The sequence below is a fragment of the Trachurus japonicus genome, chromosome 4 (genome assembly GCF_045865225.1).
Source record: "Trachurus japonicus isolate A0001 chromosome 4, Traja_1.0".
In the NCBI taxonomy this organism is placed as follows: domain Eukaryota; kingdom Metazoa; phylum Chordata; class Actinopteri; order Carangiformes; family Carangidae; genus Trachurus; species Trachurus japonicus.
Window position 1 is genome coordinate 2,366,548 of NC_140910.1, and position 22,363 is coordinate 2,388,910.

General features: G+C 44.3%; 1 protein-coding gene across 1 annotated transcript; it reads left to right on the forward strand.

Moving 5' to 3' along the window:
• Positions 1-830: 830 nt before the first annotated feature.
• Positions 831-18,098, forward strand: LOC146988221 (leucine-rich repeat-containing protein 24-like). The gene is made up of 8 exons (XM_085773348.1): positions 831-1,345; positions 6,361-6,543; positions 6,661-6,747; positions 6,864-7,055; positions 7,149-7,317; positions 9,728-9,990; positions 13,962-14,549; positions 16,728-18,098. The coding sequence occupies exons 2-8, from the start codon at positions 6,376-6,378 to the stop codon at positions 17,151-17,153; spliced, it is 1,893 nt and encodes a 630-aa protein (XP_085629474.1). The 5' UTR covers positions 831-1,345; positions 6,361-6,375; the 3' UTR covers positions 17,154-18,098.
• Positions 18,099-22,363: the final 4,265 nt, after the last annotated feature.

Consider the following 22,363-nt stretch of genomic DNA (forward strand, 5'->3'; position numbering starts at 1 on the left):
TGTGAAAAGGGAAACAAAGCAGCAGCCTGCAAATGAATTCGGAAACCCAGGAGACTTGAGCTCTCAGATAACACTGACCAAGGTATCAGACAAGATATTTACTATTTACATGCTGTGACAGTTTCCAAAGGGGGGGGCTACTAGGAACTAACTATGCAGGGTGGCCAAACCTTTGCTGCTTTTCCTTTTCTGTCATTTTGAAAATGTAAAATATAATAAAAAAATAAAATAAATATGTACATTATGAAATGTGTCATCTGTAACTTTATGCCTTTTGGAGATCATTTCATCTTCCACTTACTTAACTGTTCACTTTAACAGAAATTTTGTCCAGAGGTGCCCAAACGTTTGCATGCCACTGTATAGGCTACTAATGGCTGTTCCAGCAAAGGGAAGTTATGTAGGCTATGTATGGTCTGCATGTAATAGGCTAATGTAGAATTAAGTAGCCTCCATATACTGTACATCTCAAGATGTTTTTCAGTGTCATCATCCTATTTCATGTCTATACTAAACTTTTTAAATAGAAGAATGTATAATTTAACTATTTAACTCATGGATGTGTCACATCCATGAATGGAAAGGTCTGTCCCTGCTTTATCAGTTTGCTGTTAAACTAAACAGACGGGTATTTCAACTGCACACGTGAAAAAAAAGTAAAGAGGAAGTAGATTTTATTTGCAGTCTGAGTAGATGCAGAATGGACTTGGCAATGCTCTTGCTTATGAAATTGTTCTTTACCATTAGGCAGGTGGCAGGTCAGGGTGGAAGGGTAGGTGGGGGCTATATGAACTGCAGCAAATCTTGTGCAAACATGAATTTGATAGGCAATTAGTGACGAGGCTTTTATTCTGAATGAGTCGGGCGGAAGTGTCGCTGTTGTTGCTGCTGGAGCAGCGTGTGACTTGACCGTGGTCCTGAGGAGCAGCCGGGAGGCTGAGTGGGACCTGGAGGAGAGGGCGCACTGGAGGAGCGGAGCGGAGCGGGTCGCCAGCTGGATGTGGGGCTCTAACAAAGACACCTGAGTCGTCTCGGTCCGGTTCTGTGTCGGTGCTGCAGGATCCGCTCCGGCCTGCTGCCGCTGGTTGACGCGCCACCTGACGTGCGGCTGCTCCATCCCCCCCCCTCTCTCTCTCTCTCTGTGTTTTCATCGCTGACGGTGTGTGGTGGAGGATGCGACGGGCCCACGGTGCCCTGCTCTCCGCGGAAACATCCATCAGCTGCGCCTCTGCTTTCGACTCTAACACCGAGAAGAGATCACAATAATCGTGGTGGTATAAAGTGAGAGGGCGTCGAGCAGGCGAGGACATCACGGTGGGACCCTCCTCCATCCTTCCTCAGTGAGGTATGAAGCAGCGATAAACCGCGGCAGGATTATTTTATGCTGAGATCAGATGTGATAGTCCAGGTATGATCTGACAGGCTGTTGTTCTGCCGTACATTTTGTACGTCTGTCTACACGGAGGTGGAGCAGCAGGCACTGATGGCCATGTACTGTAGCCTCCAGCGCAGGGATCAGGCATTGTTTACTGTTATTATGTGTTGTGGACTCAGTCTGCGAGGTGGCCATATTCAACCGCTTCAGCTTTCACGATTATGCGCCGTGACTATAGTAACTGTATCTCTGACAGAGACATGAAGACACATGGCTTTATGGTGCTGCATGTCCAATCAGTCAGTAGGAATGATGGCTGTGGACATGATCTACCTGCAGGGCTGCTCCAGCCTTTAAAGGACCCCTATACCATCAATTAGCCTACTGATAAAACATAAAGACATAGAATCATATCACATTGATCCATGATCCCAAATCCAAATTTATATGACAATACTCAGGCTTTTATACAAGGTGAACCTGTGCAGTGTGTTTATGTTTGTAATATTCAGCTTTTGGTGACATTTTCATAAGCTATGTGAATTCAACTGTAATATGTAAACTCAACATACAGTACATAAAAGAGTTGGATATATGAGAGCGGCTACTAGCCTATTTTCTTTGTAAAGATATAGTGGAGTAATAGCATCCTGAGGAGAGTGAAGCCACACCCCCTCCGCCTGTGTTGTCATTTGCGTCAGTTTCCCAGCATGTTTGGCAAATGTTATGGTCTCTGTGTGGCTTTCTGCTGCCATGTGGAGCTCATCATCGCTGTCCTGGGTTAGTAGGTGTGGCTGGATATTTCTTAAACTCTATTCAGTCATACTCATGTGTTCAGCGGTTATGTTAACGTGGCTGTGTGACACCTTGCTAAAAAAAAAAACATGAAGAGGATTGAGATGCTGGGTACTGGGCTTTTTTTATATAGAGGTGCTTGTCTCTTTATATACACCAAAGTGGTAGATTTGTAGAAACAACACCACTCAATAAAACACAGTCCGATGCAGCTCCACCACCTCCAAACATGTACTTGAATTTAGAGCTTTATGAAAGTGTCAAAAAAAAAAAAGCTGAGCGTTATAGGCACTGAAAAGTGTCAGGGTTGTAGGAGGAAGGACCCAAATGCAGGCGCGTACAGGCAGATTTCTTGCAAACTGAGCTTTTAATTGCTACAACAGCCAGGAGAACAGAACACCATGACGACAAACAATAATCCAACACGGAACTGAAAGAAACACGAGACTAAATACAACAGGACTAATCAAACCAACAAGCAACAGGTGAGGAGACAGGAGGGCAAAGAAATCTGATTGGTGGAGACACACACAAGGAGCAGGGCAACAGAAAACAGAACAGAAAACCGAGCCACTAAATAGCGGAAGACCAAGGGCCATGACAGAAAAGTATTTTCATGTCATGATACATACCTGCAAAAATAAAGTGATTACAAAGTCTGTATTCAGCAAGCAAAAATATCAACATAAGGATAATAAAACAGAGAAAACACAACGTGTCCTCCAAATTCAAAGGGTTCTTCCCTGGCCAAGCCCCCTCCTTCCCTCCACCAAGTTTGCTGCAGTTCAGTTCAATACTTTTTGTGCAGTCCGACTGGCAAATGAACAGGCAACAGCAACAAAAACACAACCTCCTCTGTGTAGATAATTATTAACTCCATTTTGTCTTTCATGCTAACGTTGCCTGTTCTTCGGTCTGGCCTTGGTTTCTAGATGTAATTTAATAAGCCTGTTCAAAGGGCAAGGCTGCTGTGATCTTGTACCCATCCCGTCCTTGTGAAATGATACATTTGGGACAACTGACAGGATTTCATAATGTCTGACACAAACAGCCACTTGAACCCAAAGATGAACTGAATGGACTTTGGTAGTCAAAGGTCAAAGGTCAGGGTCACTGAGAAAACAACTCAGACAAAATTTCACACAAATGTCACACAAAGGAAGAGATTGGAATCAAAGTTCACATTTCGAAGTGTTGGAAGCAGTCTGGTTTCTTCTTTTAACTCTACATCTGGAAACGTCTGAGGCTGGTTGAGTGTTTTCTCATCGATTAGCTGTTACTCTTTCAAAATGATCTGGTGTGAACAGTTTCTATTACATCACCAGGGTGTGTTTAGTGACGGGCTTTTGTTTAGCTCAACAGTAGACAGCAGACCAGTCTAAACTGTGAGCAAGAGTGAAATCAGACATACTGTATACTCTCACTGTCTGTGTTCATGCTGCATGTTTGATTACAGAAGGGGGGGTTTCATTCTGGTATGCAAAGTTAACATTTGACCATTATCCATCAGTCTGTGGTCCCATTGTTGAGTCTGTGGCTCAGGAGGAGGTAGAGCTGGTCATCCACCAATGAGACGGTCAGAGGACAAAGAACGTGGTTGGACTGGGGAAAAAAACCTGCTTTTTATGTGATGATGTAAGAGTCAGGGAACGAAGGTTAGATTAGATCAAGAAGGGTGTGTGTGTTTTGATGGCTCTGTACCTCAGCCTCATGATGTTTTTGGAAGCTGCCTCCTGTTGAGAGTTTACTGCTGCATTGAGCATGGAGATTTGACCTGAGATCAGATGTTAGAAATAATCTAACCAAATCAAAATGTCTCATTGATTCATTTAAATGGTGCTGTTGGATTTAACAGCCACTTCAATCAAGGAGAGAGCAGCAGTCTTTCAGCAGCACTGGACGATGTTCCAAGAGAAATAAAGAAACAGCCTTGAACATGGATCCGTCCTCAGGCCAGTGTTTGAAGCCATGGATCGTTTCTATGGTGACAGTGATGCACATGCTGGGATGAATATTCAAAAGAACATTAATTCATAGTGATGCTGTCAGTGCCTGGATTGTTACGCACTCACATGGCTTGTCAGTGTGTGCCAGATCCTTAACACATCTTGAGCTCTGTGAGTCCTGTAGTTTGTGAACGCCCCCACGCCGGCGACAGCCAGAGCCAGAGGCACCATGTTCCTGGGATGTCAGTCCGCCTGTACGTCCTGCTCCTGTGAATGAGATCGCTCTGACGGAAACTTTTTTGCCAAACATCCATTTGGACTCAGGGAAGAGCTCATCGTTACATGTTTTTGACCATAACTTACACATTCATACATTCATTATGCCACAGTGAAATGATGACATTTTATATCCAAAAGGTCAAAGGTCATTGTCACTGTGACATAATGAAGCTTTATATATATATATCAGCTCATTGATTCCATCAATAATAACATTGTACTCAACAAGTTGGTAGCTCAGACCTGGGAACAGTTACAGCTCAGACAGGTCCACATCCATCATGTAATTCAGTGGTGTGCATCTGATCGCCTGTCTGCTCGTGTTTCTTTTTAGTGATGAAGCCTCGGTGTTGCTCTGATTGTTCTGTCAAACTCATGACTCCCATGTGACTGAAGCAGAGTGCGAAGAGTGTGAATGTGAACAGGAGCAGAGCGACCTCTGGATCAAGGCCTCCTTTGAAATCTGTCTGAATACAACTGAATCCCATTGATTTCAAAACAAATATATGAAACACAAGACAGGGAGACAAATTAAAAGTGTGCAAGTCAATTGCCAATGTTTTCAACATGATTGTTGCTATTATTTTAGTTAAACATTAGGTCTGAGACCCATTAGCTGTGTGTGTCTGCAGCATCTCTATTAAACCTTCACACCTTCACTTCTTCCCCAATGTGTGGTTTGAAGTGGCTGCTTCCACTCCTTTCATTTCTTTCATTTCTTTCATTTCTTTCATTTCCCCTGAGCAGGCAGAAACGTTTCCACTGAGAGCATTTTTAATCATTTGAACAGTTGATAACACTGACATCAGTGCACCCTGTAAACATAATGTTTCTCCTTGGCAGGTTGAACACAGCTCCTGCAGGAGGAGAGTCTGCAGAAAAGCTGAACTGCTGCTGAATGCAAACGGAGTTAATTCAGCATTCAGCTTTGTATGGAAGAAAATGAGCGAGTAGCTGAAGGTGCAGGCCAAAGATCAGGTGTATAATAGAAGAATTATTCAATTCAAGAAATTTCATTAACCCTACCCAGTGGACATGTACAGTATAGGGCATGTATAATTAATACACACACACACACACTACACGACACGACATAGAACACACAATCAGTGCAAGACAAAATGTTTACAGTATGATATTGATAGCAACAAGAAGAAACAACAGCGGTGCAAAATCGATCAACAATAGTACAAAAAGAAACTTGTAATGTTACAATATTCTCCAATGTTATAACAATATGATGGGAGAATTACATTACTAGTGTAAATAAATAACAGTAAAGAAATATAACCGACTGACTGTACATGTTTTGACAATCAAGTAACTGTATGATATTTACCATATGAGGTATACTTTATGATCATGGATGAATAGCGTATGTCGAGAGTGTGTACAACAGATGTGATTGATGAGTGTGTTTGGCAGGGGGAGCAGAGGGATGAGAGATTTTTTAAAGACACAGACTGTTATCAGCTTGTACCCTGGCCTAACACAGCTCCGACTGGCCTGCAGCGGTATGGATCCAGTCGGTGTTCTCCCCTCAGTGCAGGTGGATGTGATGTGAAGTGTGTGGTAGTGATGGGTTGAAATCTGACTGTTTGACTGTCTGGAGCTGCAGTTTGAACAGTCGACAAGATATTTTCTTTCTGGCAAATGGAGGTGACCATGTAACAATGTCATGATTATTATGACTATTTGAGCCTGACTGTAGCTACTTTCCTTTGTGATGAGTACTTAGCAGTGGTGGCACGACCTTTTAGTCAAACAATGTGTCTGACTCATGTTTGTCTTCCAAGGCCAGTATTTGAGCGTCTTGAGATAATTCAATATGTTTTATTGTTGGAAGCAAAGGGAGCAAGATATTTTTATAAGAAATATGCGAGGCTTGCTTTGGTACATTTTATTGATTGTTGTGTAAGAGCTGATCATAAGTGATGATGTCTGTGTCCTCTCCTCGTCCCCTAGTCGTGTGTTGGCGTAATGGCCGCGATGTTGGTGCTTCTTCTCTCCGCGCTGCTCATGTCCACCCACACTCCCGGTGGAGCGTCTCCGTCCTGTCCTGTGAGCTGTCGCTGCTACAGCCTCACTGTGGAGTGTGGCTCCACCGGCCTGAAGGACATCCCCAAGCACGTCCCGCAGGCCACACAGGTGGGTCCACCGCTCTGAGACAGGACATCCACTGACGTCACTGCAGATGTCACATTAACAATAATGATTCTTTAACACATTCATCACATGTCTTCATCTCGTCGTCTCTCCATCCAGACCGTCTTCCTCCAGGACAATGTGATTGGTCAGATCCGTCGACAGGACCTCATTCTGCTGAGGCACCTGCACTACTTGTATCTGCAGGTACACACACACACACACACACACACACACACACACACACATGGATGTAAAAGCTGTAGCTTCTGAGCCAGTAAGAGTTTGGGCGTGGTCACCTCCTGATGTTCCTTCTCTCCTAGAACAACACCATCTCTGCAGTGGAGCCCGGCTCTTTCCAGAACCAGGGCCAGTTGCTGGAACTGGCTCTGAATGGAAACCGGATCCACCTGGTCACAGCCGACATGTTTCAGGGACTCGAACACCTCCGCATTCTTTACCTGGCAGGAAATGACATCACGCGCCTGCTGGACTACACCTTCCGTGGATTACAGGTGAGGCACATTAGAGCGTATGTCTAGAGCTCAGTCTCCTGCTCAGCAGAAGATCATGTGTCCTGTACCGTTGTCTCTCTCTCCGCACGGCAGCGTCTGCAGGAGCTCCACCTGCAGCACAACAGCATAGACATGCTAGCGGACCAGGCTCTAGCTGGCTTGACTTCTCTGGCTCTGCTGGACCTGAGCAGGAATAACCTTCACACCATTGGTCCTGCAACCCTGAGACCTCTAGTCAGCCTGCAGGTGCTGCGCATCACAGGTGAGCCCATTGCTGACACACACACACACACACACACACACACACACACACCACTGGAAAAAAAAACAAACACATCAGGTAGCAAATCTGGTTACTAACAAATTATGTTGGTCTATTTACTTAAAGGGATAGTTCAACATTTTGGAAAATTGTCCCATTGCCATAATCCACCATTAATTGTCGGTGCAAGCTATTTTTAGAACGGCGGAGAAGAGCCGTGAGCTGCTCAGAGCTACGCTACGGAGGCTAATGGGATTTCTTGGTTTCCCTCATCAAACTCATCTAATACGCAATCCAACAACTCCAAAACGCTCTGGTGGACAAGTTGTGACCTGCACATTCACCACGCTATGAGATAATAACAGAACGTTACCAGATGGAGTTAGGGTTTTTGAGGCAAATACTGTACAGAGACTGCTTGCCTAAAAACTGCCCCCAGCGGGAATGCGTATCGTTTTGCATGAATTTACCCCGACTCGGTCTCGTAACGTTCTGTTATTACCTCATAGCGTGGTTAAAGGTGCATGGTGCTCCTGGGCTCATTTTGGGCTAATGAAAACACAACAGTCCTTGGTGATTATACTCTGGTGGAAATATGTTTATGGATATTTATATCTCTGCCAAAAGATTCCCTGAAATCATAAAAAAACTGTCCATTTGAGATAATAACACACAAACAGTTGTAATCGTTTGTGTCTTTTTTAAACACAACCATTAAATTTTTTACTGCCTGCAACCACTGGGTTTCATAATTGGAGCCTCTTTTGGCAGCAACAAGCACAAGCTCTTCCTGTAGTTGCAGATCTAATGTGATTGGCTGAGCTGCCTCGGTTAGTTTTCCCTGGTCCTCTTGTGTGTTTTAGTTTCTGTGGTTGTGTATCTAATTAGTGGTTTGTTAACATTGTTCTGCAGAGAGTGATGTGATTAGAGGAGTTTTTAGAGACTACAGCGATGTTTCTCTAATTCAGAGTTTTCCTTTTCGTTGCTTCACACTTCATATAAAATGTAAAATGTTTTTTGTGGTGCTGTGAGCGGAGCAAAGATTCACTCAACCCCTCTATACTGTACACTGCTCTCTCTCTCTCTCTCTCTCTCACTCCCACACACACACACACTGATAATGGCCCCATCTGTTGATTGGATGAAAACGACACATAATGTGTGTATTTGCATGTAAAGCGGGGAGGTGAGATCCTATCACAAGTGGTAACTGGAGTTGCATTTCGAAGCAGGTGTTATCAGGGCCATGTTTACTTCAACTCAAACATATTCTCAGGACGTCTGCATCCTGGCTGTCGCTGTATGTTTGAGGCCTTATATAGGAGATGTGCTTCGGTATTTAGGATCGTTGTCCTGCTGCAGCCACAACACTTCACACTCACACTGTGTCACTGTTTCCTACAAGATCTGACAGCAACTAAAGCATCATTCATCTTTTTGGTCCTGTTTTAGGCTACTCAGGTGATAAGGTTAAAGTTAAATACTGACAAGGTCTTCAGTGGCTGAAGCACAAGGTGGGATGCTTTGACTTTTACCATGTTTAATCCAGTATTAATCCTAATCTAACCAGGCAGGTGTCGGTCCATAGCTTTGTATGTTTACACCCACCTGATCTGGATTTAAACCATGTTTCCTCATGGCATCTAGAAGTCCAGTATAACAGTCTAACCTGTTCTCTTAACTCTCATTATCATTTCACCACAAAATTTTACTGAACCAGTTTATGTACAGTATCACTCTGATGGCAGTTGTCCAGTCAACATTTTCTTTTTGTTTTTTTTTATTGTGCAATACAAGTGACAAACATAAAGCAAACATAAAGACATGACACAGCACAAGACAAGAAAGACATGACACCGCAACACAGCAGCCAAAAGAAAGTAGAGTTAAAGAGATAAATTGTGACAAGAGAGAACAAAAAAAGAGAAGACGAGAATAAATAAATAAGTAAATAAAAGAAAAAAACATCAGCAGCCAATCGATCAATCAATCAATTTTCCCCTTTCTCTTCATTACCCTTCCCCCCTTCATCCTCTCTTGTCCCATCCCTTATTTAAATTAAATAACTGCAACTGAGAAAATAAATAAATAAAAACTTGATCATAATAGTGAGCCCTTATACTGTTATTATGTTATATTATATCACTATATTATATCGTTTATACAATCAACATCTATTTACTGTTACTCTTAACATTCAATCCACTCAGTGCAGTTTTCCTGTTTTAGGTCAGTACAACATTCATACTGTAACCTTTCTGTCAAAAACATAAACACCCTGTTTGCTCGTCTCAAAGCACGTCTTTCTTTCTCTGCCGTGTCCTCATCCTCTCACCACTGGGACCTCCGCCGTGTCATCACCCACGGGTTCAGACCCTAACCTCCTGTCCTCTCTGTCTCTCCGCCGTAGACAACCCGTGGCGCTGCGACTGTGCTCTCCACTGGCTGAGGAGCTGGATCGACGAGGCGGGGCAGCGGCTGCTCAGCTCGGCGGAGCGTCGGCTGGTCTGCACCGAGCCGCCGCGTCTCTCCCACCTCAGCCTGGTGGAGGTTCCCCTCAACAGCCTGGTGTGCATCCCTCCGCTGGTGCAGCTGGAGCCCCGGAGGCTGGCTGTGCGCCTGGGGGAGAGCCTCAGGGTGTCCTGCCATGCCTCTGGCTACCCTCGTCCTCAGGTAGGGATGATTAAAGTAAGCACAGCATCCAGCAGTTTCCATGACGCTGGTCTGCTTGCAGCTGCAGTTTGCATTTAAACACCTGAAGATGAGCCACTTTAGTGTATTTCAGGATGTGCACTTCTTTACCCAGCTCTATTTGCACTCAAATAGATGTAGTACTTAGCACCTCTGCCAGGGTCTCCTGCTGCACTTAGGCTTGTCTCTCAGTTGTGACTTGCTGTGAATAAAAGCATCTGCTAATGAGTGCATGTAAATGTGATGCTTGTAAATGGCCTCAGTGCCTTTTATGAAAGCATAATGATTTAATGATTTCTTTTCTTCACAAAGGAAAAACATTTTTGAGACTTGATTACTGTCACTGAAGAACATCTCTCTGACTTGGAGGGAGGAACAACTTTTCCCAAAACACACTCCCTCCTTTGATGATTTGTCTTGATGGGGAGCACTGATTTATAAAGTCTCTTCTCAGAGGAGCTGAGGACTGGTGACTGAAGGCCATGACACAGACGGACATGTGTAATTTTTTTTTTAAGTATTGTTTCGGGCTTTTTATGCCTTTGATGGATAGGTTTGTTCATGTTTTATTTTACAAATCATTTTAAAATCCAATATACATTTTCAATTCATACTATACAGCAGACATGATCTTGTAAAAAGGGTTTCTATTTCTACCTAAAATCTAACCTAACCCTAACCATCTAAGGTGATTCCATAAGTACATAGAGTATATGTTTTACCCCAATAATAACACAATAACGACTCATCAGGCACAGGTACATGAGACAAAAAAAAACCAAAGAACCGAGCTTGATTTAAACATATTTCAGCAGCAGTTTTTGTTTTAATCTCTTTTTAAAAATAGACAGAGATGCAGACTCTTTTATTGTGCTCTCAATCTCATTCCAAGTGTTACGGTCCCTCGGCATTCAAGACACATAGGCTGGAGCTCGACTGGTGCACAACTTTTATTTCCTCTCTGGCACCGTGAAACTAAAAACACATGAAAAGATTTAATTACATGATTGCCAATATTAAAAACATACTGCACAATAAATTTAATACACACTCCCGCTCCTCATCCTTATTCATACGGTTTAACAACACTTCATTCATAAAAACAATTCATTGTAGCCGTCAACCCATATAAACAAATAAACAAACAAACATTTACCTCATTTCGCCTACCAAGGGCGTAAACTCTTTGCTTCAAAACGTATCCGCTCCACACACATCTCTTCTGGCAGTGGCTAAACAAACACCACAGTCAAAGTTGCATCTACGCACACAATCGCATGAAAACGATGTCGCATCAACATACTGTATTTAAATTACATACCATGTCCTTTATTTCTTTGATTTCCCCAACCCCGGCGGCTACTCGGGTAAAGCTTGGCGTGCGTGTGTAACACAGAAAGTGGCATGTGACGACACTCATAACCCCTATACCGTTTCCGGAGCACCAAGACAACAGCATAGAATCCCACCAGCAGCGAGAACCCCCCTGGTGGTCGCTTACACCAAGTCTGTGGTCCTTTAACGGTCACACTAAGATTTGTAGTTTCCGTCTCTTTATAAGTTGTTTCCCTCTTGTGTTGTATTCGTGAGTGTGTAAAGAAATTGGGATGATAGTGATAAGACAGGATAGTGTTCGTCCAGTTCTTATATTGGAAGCCCAAGAAAATACCAGAGAAATCTTCAGCTCCAAGTAGTAGAATTGACTCAGGTCACAGATAAGGTACAGCAGCGCTGGGCTCGGAGTGACAGAGCTCGTAGGATCTCAGTCAGGAGTGAGCCCTGATTTCAGGAAATGCTTAACATTTATCTTCTTGGGCTGGGCCTGCCCCGTACAGAGGTCGGATTTTCGCACGACAGAATATAATTGGTCAGTTACCCGTGACGTGGACAGGTCAACCACCGTCCACGCATGTTCTCAAAATGTCATAAGCAACATTGTGTGTGTGTGTATATATCTAATTCAACAGACCTAGTTGACAGATTAAGAGAACTCAGCAGCTACATCTTGTTCTTGTTTATCAGGCTAGAGTCACACTATCTGGCTTCATGTTCACACACATCAGGCTATGTGCGTTCAAGTATAAAAACAGAGTACATAATATCCCACAACATAGCCACTGTAACAATAGTAGAGAGACAGAGACGGGGGGAATGACATGCAGCAAAGGGCCACCAGTGGAATCGAACTACAGCCGCTGCGGTGAGGCGTCTGCTCTATCCACTGAGCAACATGACGCCCCGAATATGTGTATTTTTTAAAATAAAGTAAAGTTAACACCTGCTGGTCTTTGTCCAGATGATTTCATGTTTAAATAAAGTTCCAGGCTTTGCTTGGTCTGCTGGTTTCAAACATGCAGTCTGATGTCATCAGACAGGAGTGTCTCATCAGGCAGTGACTAAACTCACCAGCACCTCAAGTGTTTTCTATGATTTCCCTCTGGACCCCCCCCCCCCCCTCCCCCTCCTGCTGCCTCTGTGTCTGTACAGCGGTGGTGGAGTCAGACAGACTCCACTTGTCTACTTTACCAAACAGAAGGCGTCTTTACACCATTACGTACAAATCTGTGTCTCTCCCGCTCCACTCGCCTCTGTCCCTGGAGGTTGGACTGAGCTGTCTCTGGATCTGGCTGTGCCTTCTCCTCACACAGCTCTCACCTCATTTTCTCTGCAGTGAGCTGAAGCAGAGTGAGAAACAGAGACTTAGGGGTGGGGGGCCGTCAGAGAGCAGAGTAATTACAAGTTGACAGCAGATGTTCAGGGTGACAACAGATGTTGAGGTTGAAACCAGATGTTCTTGATAAAGTTGTTGTTGTTGTTTTTTTTTAACCTTTATTTAACCAGGTAAAACCCGTTTAGATCGTTATCTAATTTTCTTATTTTTTTAAGTATATATATTTTTGGCTTTTTCATGCCTTTTTTTTAGATTTTTTTTGTAGATTCAGATTCATGATTTATTGTCCCCGAGGGGAAATTCATTTTCACAGTTCTGTTCCAGACAAAGACAACAGCACACATGCAGCACCAGAAAAAATACATACATACATATACAAATAAACAAAAACCATGACATCTACCGCCTGGTGTTTAGAGCTGTAATGGCAGAAGGGATGAAGCTTTTGCAGGACAGTTGTCTGAACCTTCGACCAGAGGGGAGGAGGGTGAAGTATGGATGTAGTGGGTGGTGGGAGTCATGGGCTATGTGCAGTGATTTGCGGATGGTGGCAGTGCTAATGAGGGCTGGCAAAGCTGGAGTTGGAAGGCCAATTATTTTTGAGCAAGTGTGAGTGACTCTGAGAAATGTGTTTTTGTTATTGAGGAGCAGCATGGTGAAATAGCAGGTTGCACAGTACAGGACAATGTACAGTTGAGAGAGACAGGAAATGTGGAGGCAGAGAGAGGAGGAATGAGGACTTTAGCCTCAACACATGGCGCCTGCTCAACCTCCTGCACCATTTGGCGACCCGTGATCTCATTTTCAAGGGCGACCTGGCCAGGAAGGCAGCAGCACACGTTGTCAGCAAACATCCATAAAATACAAATACACTAAAATTAAAGCAGAAGTAAGCGGAATGTTTGTGTTAATATAAGTCTTAAATAGTTATATCTTCCAACAGCAATCACTTAGTGTTTGGTCTGAAACGTCTGTCAGTCACTCTGCTCTGCTGTAAGCCGAGGAGAAAACTTTCCTTGTATCCTACAACCTTTATCCAATGAGGAGAGAGAACGGCATAAAGGGGCGGTCCTCTCTGTGTGTGCAGCCAAGGGATGCGCGTGAATGTGGTGACGTAGGGACGAGGGCGGGGACTGCTAACTCCATCGGCTGACAAGAAGTTAGCCAAAACGACCGGTTACTTACTTCTGCTTTAATTTTTGCTTTTTGGGGGGGAGTTTAGGCAAAACCATGTCTAATGTTAGTGACACCACTGATCAGGAGCCGCTGTCTTGTTCTGCAGGTGACCTGGAGGAAGGCGTCCCAGGGTAAAGTGGCGCTCTCTCCCAGAGGCCTGGTCCAGGAGCTGGGCGGCGGCGGCGGCGGCGGCGGCGGCGGAGTGGGCGTGGCCGAAGAGCCGTCAGAGGAAGGCAGGGTCAGTCTGCAGAAGAACGAGGGCGAGCGCTTCGACCCCGACACCGGCAGCGGCATGCTGTTCCTCAGCAACGTGACCGTGGCTCACGCGGGTTTCTACGAGTGCGAGGCCTGGAACGCGGGGGGCGTGGCCAGGGTGACCTTTCAGCTCGCCATCAATTCTTCCACCTCCTCATCCTCCTCTTCCTCCTCCATCTGGGCCTCGTGGTCGCAGGTGTCCTCCCCGTACTCCCCCGTCTGGCCCCGGCTCAGGAACCACGGCCAGGCTTTGGGCTCCGACGTGAGCCGGGAGCCTCTGTACGCTCTGGGCAGCATGGCCTTCAGCGCTCTGGGAGCCGCCACGCAGACCGCCATCGCCGTGGGAATCTCCCTGCTGGCTCTGACCGCCCTGCTGCTGGTCGCCATGATCTACAGCCGACACCACCAGCGAGAGAAGGAGGCTGACGGAGCAGAGAAGGTGTGTGTGCCTGTCTGTCTGGTCAATAGTATTTTTTAAAACATCACATATACTTCAATGTTCAGATGACGAAAGAAAAGGTCAAGGGTCATGAGGCCCTCAGGGGTCAGGTGGGTGTGTGTAGGGTCAGCAGCTCACTGATGTGCAGTGAGCTAAGGACCAGTCAGTGATGTGCTAATGTTGAAATCTGATTTTAAAACAGAAGAACTTCAGTTTTACTGTGATTACTCCCATCAGGTAACATTAAGACTGAGACATCCAGGCATTAGTCAAATCTGAGCCAAATCTTTCCTTTAAGAGACATTACAGATGAGTCAGGCTCATTCAGCAATGGATGCACAGACGTTATGATTTGGTAAATATACCCTGCAATCTATTTTACGGTATGTTCTGAAGCAGAATAAGACTCAGTGGTCATGTTGAAGCTGACAAACAGACACCAAGATATAGCTTTACATGCAACTACAACAACAGAGCTAATCATGGGGTAAAACCATGGATGTATTATATTAAAACCCATTAGAGCTTCATTCACAGTAGTACAGCAACGTATTTCCTGTTTGGCGGTAAAGTTAAGTTAATACCTGTTCTGGTGCCTACAGTAGATCTGATGTAGACAAACCTGACAACTGTTCTTGGTGTAGTTAGCCTCTGTACTCTGAACACGACTCTACAACAGGAGGTTAGCTACAGGTGCTACCACAGCCACAGCTTCTATTTGCCTCTTTTATTTATTTTTTATTCAACCTTTATTCAACAAGGCAGGTCATTAAGAACAAGTTCTTATTTACAGTGATGGCCTGACAAAAAGCACAAGCTTTGTGAGGAGCAGAGGAAGGGGGCTGTGAAAGAAAAAGGATTGGTTAGAGGGACGACAGCACAGAAACGCAGCTATACAGACATACAGCAAGGCAACAAAGACAGCCGGGGATAAACAAAGCAGAAAAGCTGTGACACACGAGAGATGCAAAGTACAGGGCCATCATGGTACAGCAACATTCAAAACAGAGTGAGCTCAATGTCATTATGGTGAACACCCACAGCCACAAACGAAGAACACAGCCACAACCATAACAACAGGAATGCGAGGGACAGTGGGACACAACCATATGGGAAAGAAACAACTTTTCACAATGAGCAGCAGAGAAAAGTTAGGATATTAAGCCAAGCTGGTTAAAGGGATAGTTCAACATTTTGGCAAATTGGCCCATTGCCATAATCCCTATAGTTTTAGGAGTAGGTTCATTACCTTTAATTGTTGGTGCAAGCTATTTTTAGAACGGTGGAGCAGAGCCGCGAGCTGCTCAGAGCTACGCTACAGAGGCTAGGGTTAGGGATTTACTGGTTTTTCTCATCAAACTCATCAAATACACAATCCAACAACTCCAAAACGCCCTGGTGGACAAGTTGTGACCTGCACATTCACATTTTCGAGGTAAATTCATGAAAAAACGCTGATGTGCGTTCCCGTCTGGGGCAGTTTTTTTGGCAAGCAGTCTTTGCATTTGCCTCGAAAACAACTTTGTCTCGTAACGTTCCGTTATTATCTCATAGCGTGGTGAATGTGCAGGTCACAACTTGTCCACCAGAGTGTTTTGGAGTTGTTGTGTGTTTGATGAGTTTGATGAGGGAAACCAAGAAATCTCATTAGCCTAAAGTTTCGTTGTGAAAATAGCTTGCACTGACAGATAAAGGTAACAAAGACTATAGGGATTAAGGCAATGGGCCAATTTACCAAAATGTTGAACTATCCCTTTAAACAAGGCAGGACAGCAAGATAAAGTTACGGCAAGATAAAATTGTGAAAAGATAAAACAGGGTTAGCAACAAGGATAATTTCATCACAAAATAGGCCTGAGCCAACGTGGGCGTATGGGCGTACAGCTCAGAATACAGGCCGATGAGGCAGGAGACTGAGAGGTCGGTTGGACGATGGGAAAGCAGTTGCAGGAATCTGTGAGAAGGTGTGAGATGGCCTCTTTGAAGGCCGGGATGGAAATTAATTTGTCCAGTTTGAGGTGTTTCTGTAGTGCATTCCAGTCAGACACAGCAGCCTCACTTGATTGTATTTGCATCTCCACCGATTCAGCACTGTCCAATATTAAAACCTGTCATTTTTCCCACGTCGTTGTAAACTGCTGTACGACAAAGGTGACGCAGGTGAATTCTGCCCCGCAGGAGGAGAGCATCCTGTACGTGAACGACTACTCCGACGGCCCCACCACCTTCGCCCAGCTGGAGGAGTATCGAGACGAGCGCGGCCACGAGATGTACGTCCTCAACAGGGCCAAGCCCGTGCTGCCCCCCGCTCCGCCCACGGCCGTCACCACCACCAACCTGGGCTGCCCCGCTCCGTCCGACACCTCCAGCCACACCCACTCCTCTGGGCCCGGCCAGACCATGACTCCCACTCTGGTCCCCAACAAGCAGCAGCAGCAGCAGCAGCAGCAGCAGCAGCAGGAGGGAGACATACGGACCATGAGGAGAATGGCGGGGGAGGGAGGGGAGGCCGAGCCTGTGATCACGTCAGAGGCTGAGGGGATGTTTCTGAACCACACGGGCCTGTTCATGGACTCTCAGATCGCCTATGAGATCCACTGCTGAAGGAGGGGGGGGGGAGTCCACCATGACACAGACAGCTGTGTGTGTGTGTGTGTGTATGCGTGAGAGACAAACTTGTCCCATCTGCTGACATCTACCAGAGACAGAAACACTCCTTCCTGTGGAGGCTTTTATTTCTACAGACTCATCCACAGTAACGCACTCTGACTGGAGGTTCAGGAGCACTGGGGCTTTTCAATGGACATATTGTGACTTTGCATGACAAAACATCAGCGGTAATGACCATTCAAAGGCCCTGCACTCAAAGAAGGACTGACGTGTGCACTGAGCTGCACACACCCTTGAATTGTCCTGTACATGAACATGTGGGTCAGCATTTATCAGAACCAGAACCCCTTCGCCGTCATTGCTGTACTACAGTTAACACGTGTCCTCTGAGAACTCACACAGAGCCAAGTAAAGTGGTTATTTGCAGGGTGAGTACAATAAAAGGGAGAAGTTGTGAAATCTTCCACTACATGAGCATGTGGGAACCCTCGTGTGTTTTGTAACTGTTGTTGATTCATGTGTTGATTCATATAGAAGGCAGTGCAGTGATGGTGAGACAGAGGCAGCAGCTGAGATTTATTACTACGTCTTTAAAAGTGTGGTTCATCATGAAGGAGAAAAGGACGTGAGGAAAATTCAGGTTATTTTCAATCTGGGTCTTAACCTCCCATCTTTTGTGATAGTAATCAGTTCTGACCAACACTCTGTATGTGTATCACAAATTGATTCAACTGTCTACTGAGTGAACACAGGTGGATCTGGATCTGGATGACTGGTACCATGAGGCTGATGTCAGATGTCACTCAGGTCCAGATATGAGCAGGTTCACATGAAGGAGACAGAGCTCTTCATTGATTAGAGGTCAAAATCATTAAATCAGAAGATGAGTATATAATTGGGTTTTTTGATTTACTGGCCAATGTGTGCTTTAAAGGGATAGTTCAATTTTTTTGGCAAATTGGCCCATTGCCATAATCCCTATAGTTTTAGCAGTAGGTTTGTTACCTTTAATTGTCGGTGCAAGCTATTTTTAGAACGGCGGAGCAGAGCTGCAAGCTGCTCAGAGCTACGCTACGGAGGCTAATGGGATTTCTTGGTTTCCCTCATCAAACTCATCAAATACACAATCAAACAACTCCAAAATGCTCTGGTGGACAAGTTGTGACCTGCACATTCACCACGCTGTGAGATAATAACAGAACGTTACCAGACAGAGTTGTTTTAGAGGTAAATTCATGCAAAACCGCAGATGCCTGTTCCCATCGGGAGCAGTTTTTCGGCAAGCAGTCTCTGCATTTGCCTTGAAAACAACTCAGTCTCATAACGTAGCGTAGAGCCTCCGTAGCGTAGCTCTGAGCAGCTCGCGTTTGCACCGATAATTAAAGGTAACAAACCTACTCCTAAAACTATAGGGATTATGACAATGGGCCAATTTATTCCTTTAATCGTCATGAGCTGTGGGCGGTCAGAGAGCGAACAAGATCACAGTTACGAATTCCGTCCTTAGGGTGGCTGGGCTCACCCTGAGAGGAAGAAGGTCAGAGAAGAGCTGCTGCTCCTTCATCAGATCAGAGCTCCTCCTGTCTGATGTGTTCAGTTCACCCCACTGAGTAGAGCCAGAGCAGCCTGGAGGTGTTTTCCATCTCCTCTGGCCTGTGAGCTTCCAGAGGTGGGGTGTGCTGCTGGAGAGTGTTCTCTGAACTACCTTATCAAATATTTTGTTTCATTGTCTTGTTTTTCAACATATCTAGTTTAGAGCAGCCCCTGACATGTGTCGACGTTCCGACTGAAGTGAGTTTCTTTTCAGTTGTACAAAGAAAAATAAAATCTTTGCTCATCAAACTGTCCTCAAACATGAAGCATGTTCTTCTTCTTCCTCTAGTTCAGTGGTTTCAACTCATGTCCCACTTGAAAGTGTCTGGAAAATGTTGTCGGCTCATGCAACAATACAGAGGCCAGATAATGAGAGCACTTTTTTACTAGGATCTTAAAATCAAAGGATGTAACCGAAAACAGGGGGAGATCAATGTTTCGATATGAGGAGATAAAGTAGATTCTCCATCTGTCTTTTCTCTTCTTTACTCTCTTTCCCTTTCTTCCTGTTGCTAACCAGCTATTCTCTTTGATGCCTTAGATGTGATTTCTCAGTGCAGAGTCAAACTGAGACAGCAAACAAGTATATTGTGTGTTTTGGCCAATGACAAAATCATTCTACAGATTTGGTTATCACAAGAAAGTAAAAATATATTCTAATTATAAACTATATTATTTTAAATTACTTAAAGATAATTTAGTTTTACATTCACAGCCCACGCCTTCAGATTAATCCTTTGATTGGTTGAACGTCTTGTGTCAATATCTAGTCTAGACTTCTCCAGTCGTTTTAATGGGTAAATCAATACACAAGATCCAAGGAGATATGCCTTTTATTTTGAACTACATTTATCATCAGGGAATCATATTTCTTTCTATTGCAGTTGCCTATAAAGGAAAAACCAGAAAATATTCCCCCTGGAGAATAGATACCTCCTGTAGAATATTTCTGATACATAGATTTGAGCATGTCTTCTTTATAATCTCTTTTATGTCTGTAGCTGAACCATTAATGGCAGAATGACTCTGTTGTCCCTTGGTGAATGACTGAACGTGGCTGTGGAGGTGGTCAGCTGTGCCAATAAAACAGTCGGTTAATCCTTTAAAATATTTAGTTTTCTGTGTTAATTGCACGTCAGCTTTGTCTAAATCACAAGCACACTGTCAGGCTGCAGCCAGTCAGCAACACTTAAGACAATATGAAGTTAGATAGATCAATACATAGTATCCCTCACATCATATTCTTTCACTCTTCGCCATAATAATCATAATTTTGTTGGAAACACACAAACCCTCTCAACTCTCAATAGATCAGATTATGCGAAGCTGACATGGTTGAAAATCATGATCAATCAAGATCATTTGATTGGTAAAATATTGGTAGTCATTAGTCCAAACCATCCTAATGTAAAGAGCTAAAGTTAGCGGCCAAGCTGGTGAAGCTTCGGAAAATATAATCTGCATTTCAATGTGTATATGATGTCCTAATCTTTTACATAATGACATACAAATTCCTCTCGACCAAACTTAACACATACACTTTGTTGCAGATGTCTATGTGTATTTAACCAGAGAATGAGTGTTGATGGGAGTGATCTCATGTTCACACTGAGTCCAGACTGGATGACCCATTATTTCTCCACTGTGTCTCTATAGTCTGGTGCCTGTGGAACTACAGAGGGATGTTATTGATCATGAGACAGCAAGTGTCTGAAGGTTTCATCATACACTACTGTAGTGTCAGTTAGAGGTTGGGTTGTGGCCAGATCAACCTTCCTCTGGACCAGTTCTCTGGGACTGAAATAAGTAAGATGGTGAATCACCCAGATGATTGACAGGGGATTTTTTCTTTCTTTTTCTTTTTTGTGATAGTGAAAATCGCTGTCACAAAAACCAAGTAACTAGGGCAGGAAGTATTTGCTTTTTTGGTCATTTTAACACCAAAGAAAAGAAAATGACTGTCAGAGGTAGGCTACTCATGCTGACCTTTTTTTGATGGTTGAAGCCAAAGTAGAATAATACTAAAAGATCTTGTTTATTACATGACATAGAAAAAAGACCCGAATAAGAAGAATGAATAAGTACAATATAAACTAAAACAGGTCAGATCTTGGAGATAGAGGTCCAGGAGCTGATTTTCCACATGAACCTCCACTCTGCAGACTATTTCAACTCCCTCATCTTGTTTTGGTTTTACAGATCACAACTTCTGCTTGTTTCCAGCAGCAGCAGCTGTTGGTGAAAACACACAGTGGGGCATTTAGCTGAGGAGTCAGATATACTGGTGGAGATGGAGACTGAACACTGGGCCTACTTCCACCAGGTGGGTGAAAAACTCTTGTTAGACGTGTTACAACCTTATACCAGCTGTGCTATGACAGAGTCTTGGCTTGTTCTGCTGCCCCCAAGTGGCCAGAGTGAAGTGAACATTTTGCACAGCTGTTATGTTGAAGAGAAAGATGAGCCATTTCTAACACAGTTACCTGATTGTTGAGGATGGTGAAGAAATCTGACAGTAACCATATCTACACATCATCAACTGTATCCTGGGGGGTGTCTCTGCAATGTTTCATCATTACAAACTAACAGTTATGGATTTTCTTCTTTTCTTCAGATGAGTGTCTGTGTAGAGGGAGACCTTTAGGATGATGCTGATGAGCTGAGTCATTTAAGTGGACTGCAGTCCAGGCACTGTAGAGGTGAACTGTGTAAAAACTGATGATGCATGTCAAGGGATGAGAAAACAAAACCCAGGAGAAAAATACACAGAATGAGCCTGTTTCATTTCTACCTCCACTGAACCCAGCAACATAGAGATTTCCACTATTATCTCCTCTGAAGTATGGAGCACCTCTCCCTCTGCTCCACCCAGGATTTCTGCCTATTCACTCATCATCTGAAACATCTGTTCTGAACCAGGACTCACAACAATTACCTCACAGGATTTGGGATGAAGAATAGTTGATTCAGTCATCTGGAAAGGATAATGAACTCTCACAAGGTGAGGACTTAAAATACTCAACTCAAACACAGTGAGCAGGATCTTCAATTAATAAAAACTTGGTAAGTACACATGAAGGTCATGATGGTGTTCTATCACAGGTGAGAGAGACACATATGATGGCAGGAAGTGTAAATCAGGAAATAGGAACAGATGTGAGGAAAACAGAATATAAATGATATCTGTATAGAAAATGTTACATATGACCCAGCACTGTGTGAGGCCCCATTCAGATGCTTTAGGACACAGAGCAGGGAGTCCCACCGTGGACAGCACAGAGGAAGCCACATCTGTCATCAAAGAACATCTTTACACTGAAAAACATGGAGTGATGAGACTGAAGTCGAATCCTCGGCTGTATGAACAGTACAGGGTGGTGCAGTGCAGGATGATGTCCAAGTGTGTGTCCACCTGCTGGAGCTCAGGAGAAGCTGCTGATGCAGCAGGACCTGATCCTGATCTACTGCAGACTGAGAGAATCCACCTCTGGAGTTTCATATTTACTGGTGTGAGCACGAGTCACACTTGAGCCTGATGTGACTGGTGTGGACAGCTGATCTGATTCATATAGGACCCTGTCTGGTCCATCAGAGACTTGAGAGAGCCTCAC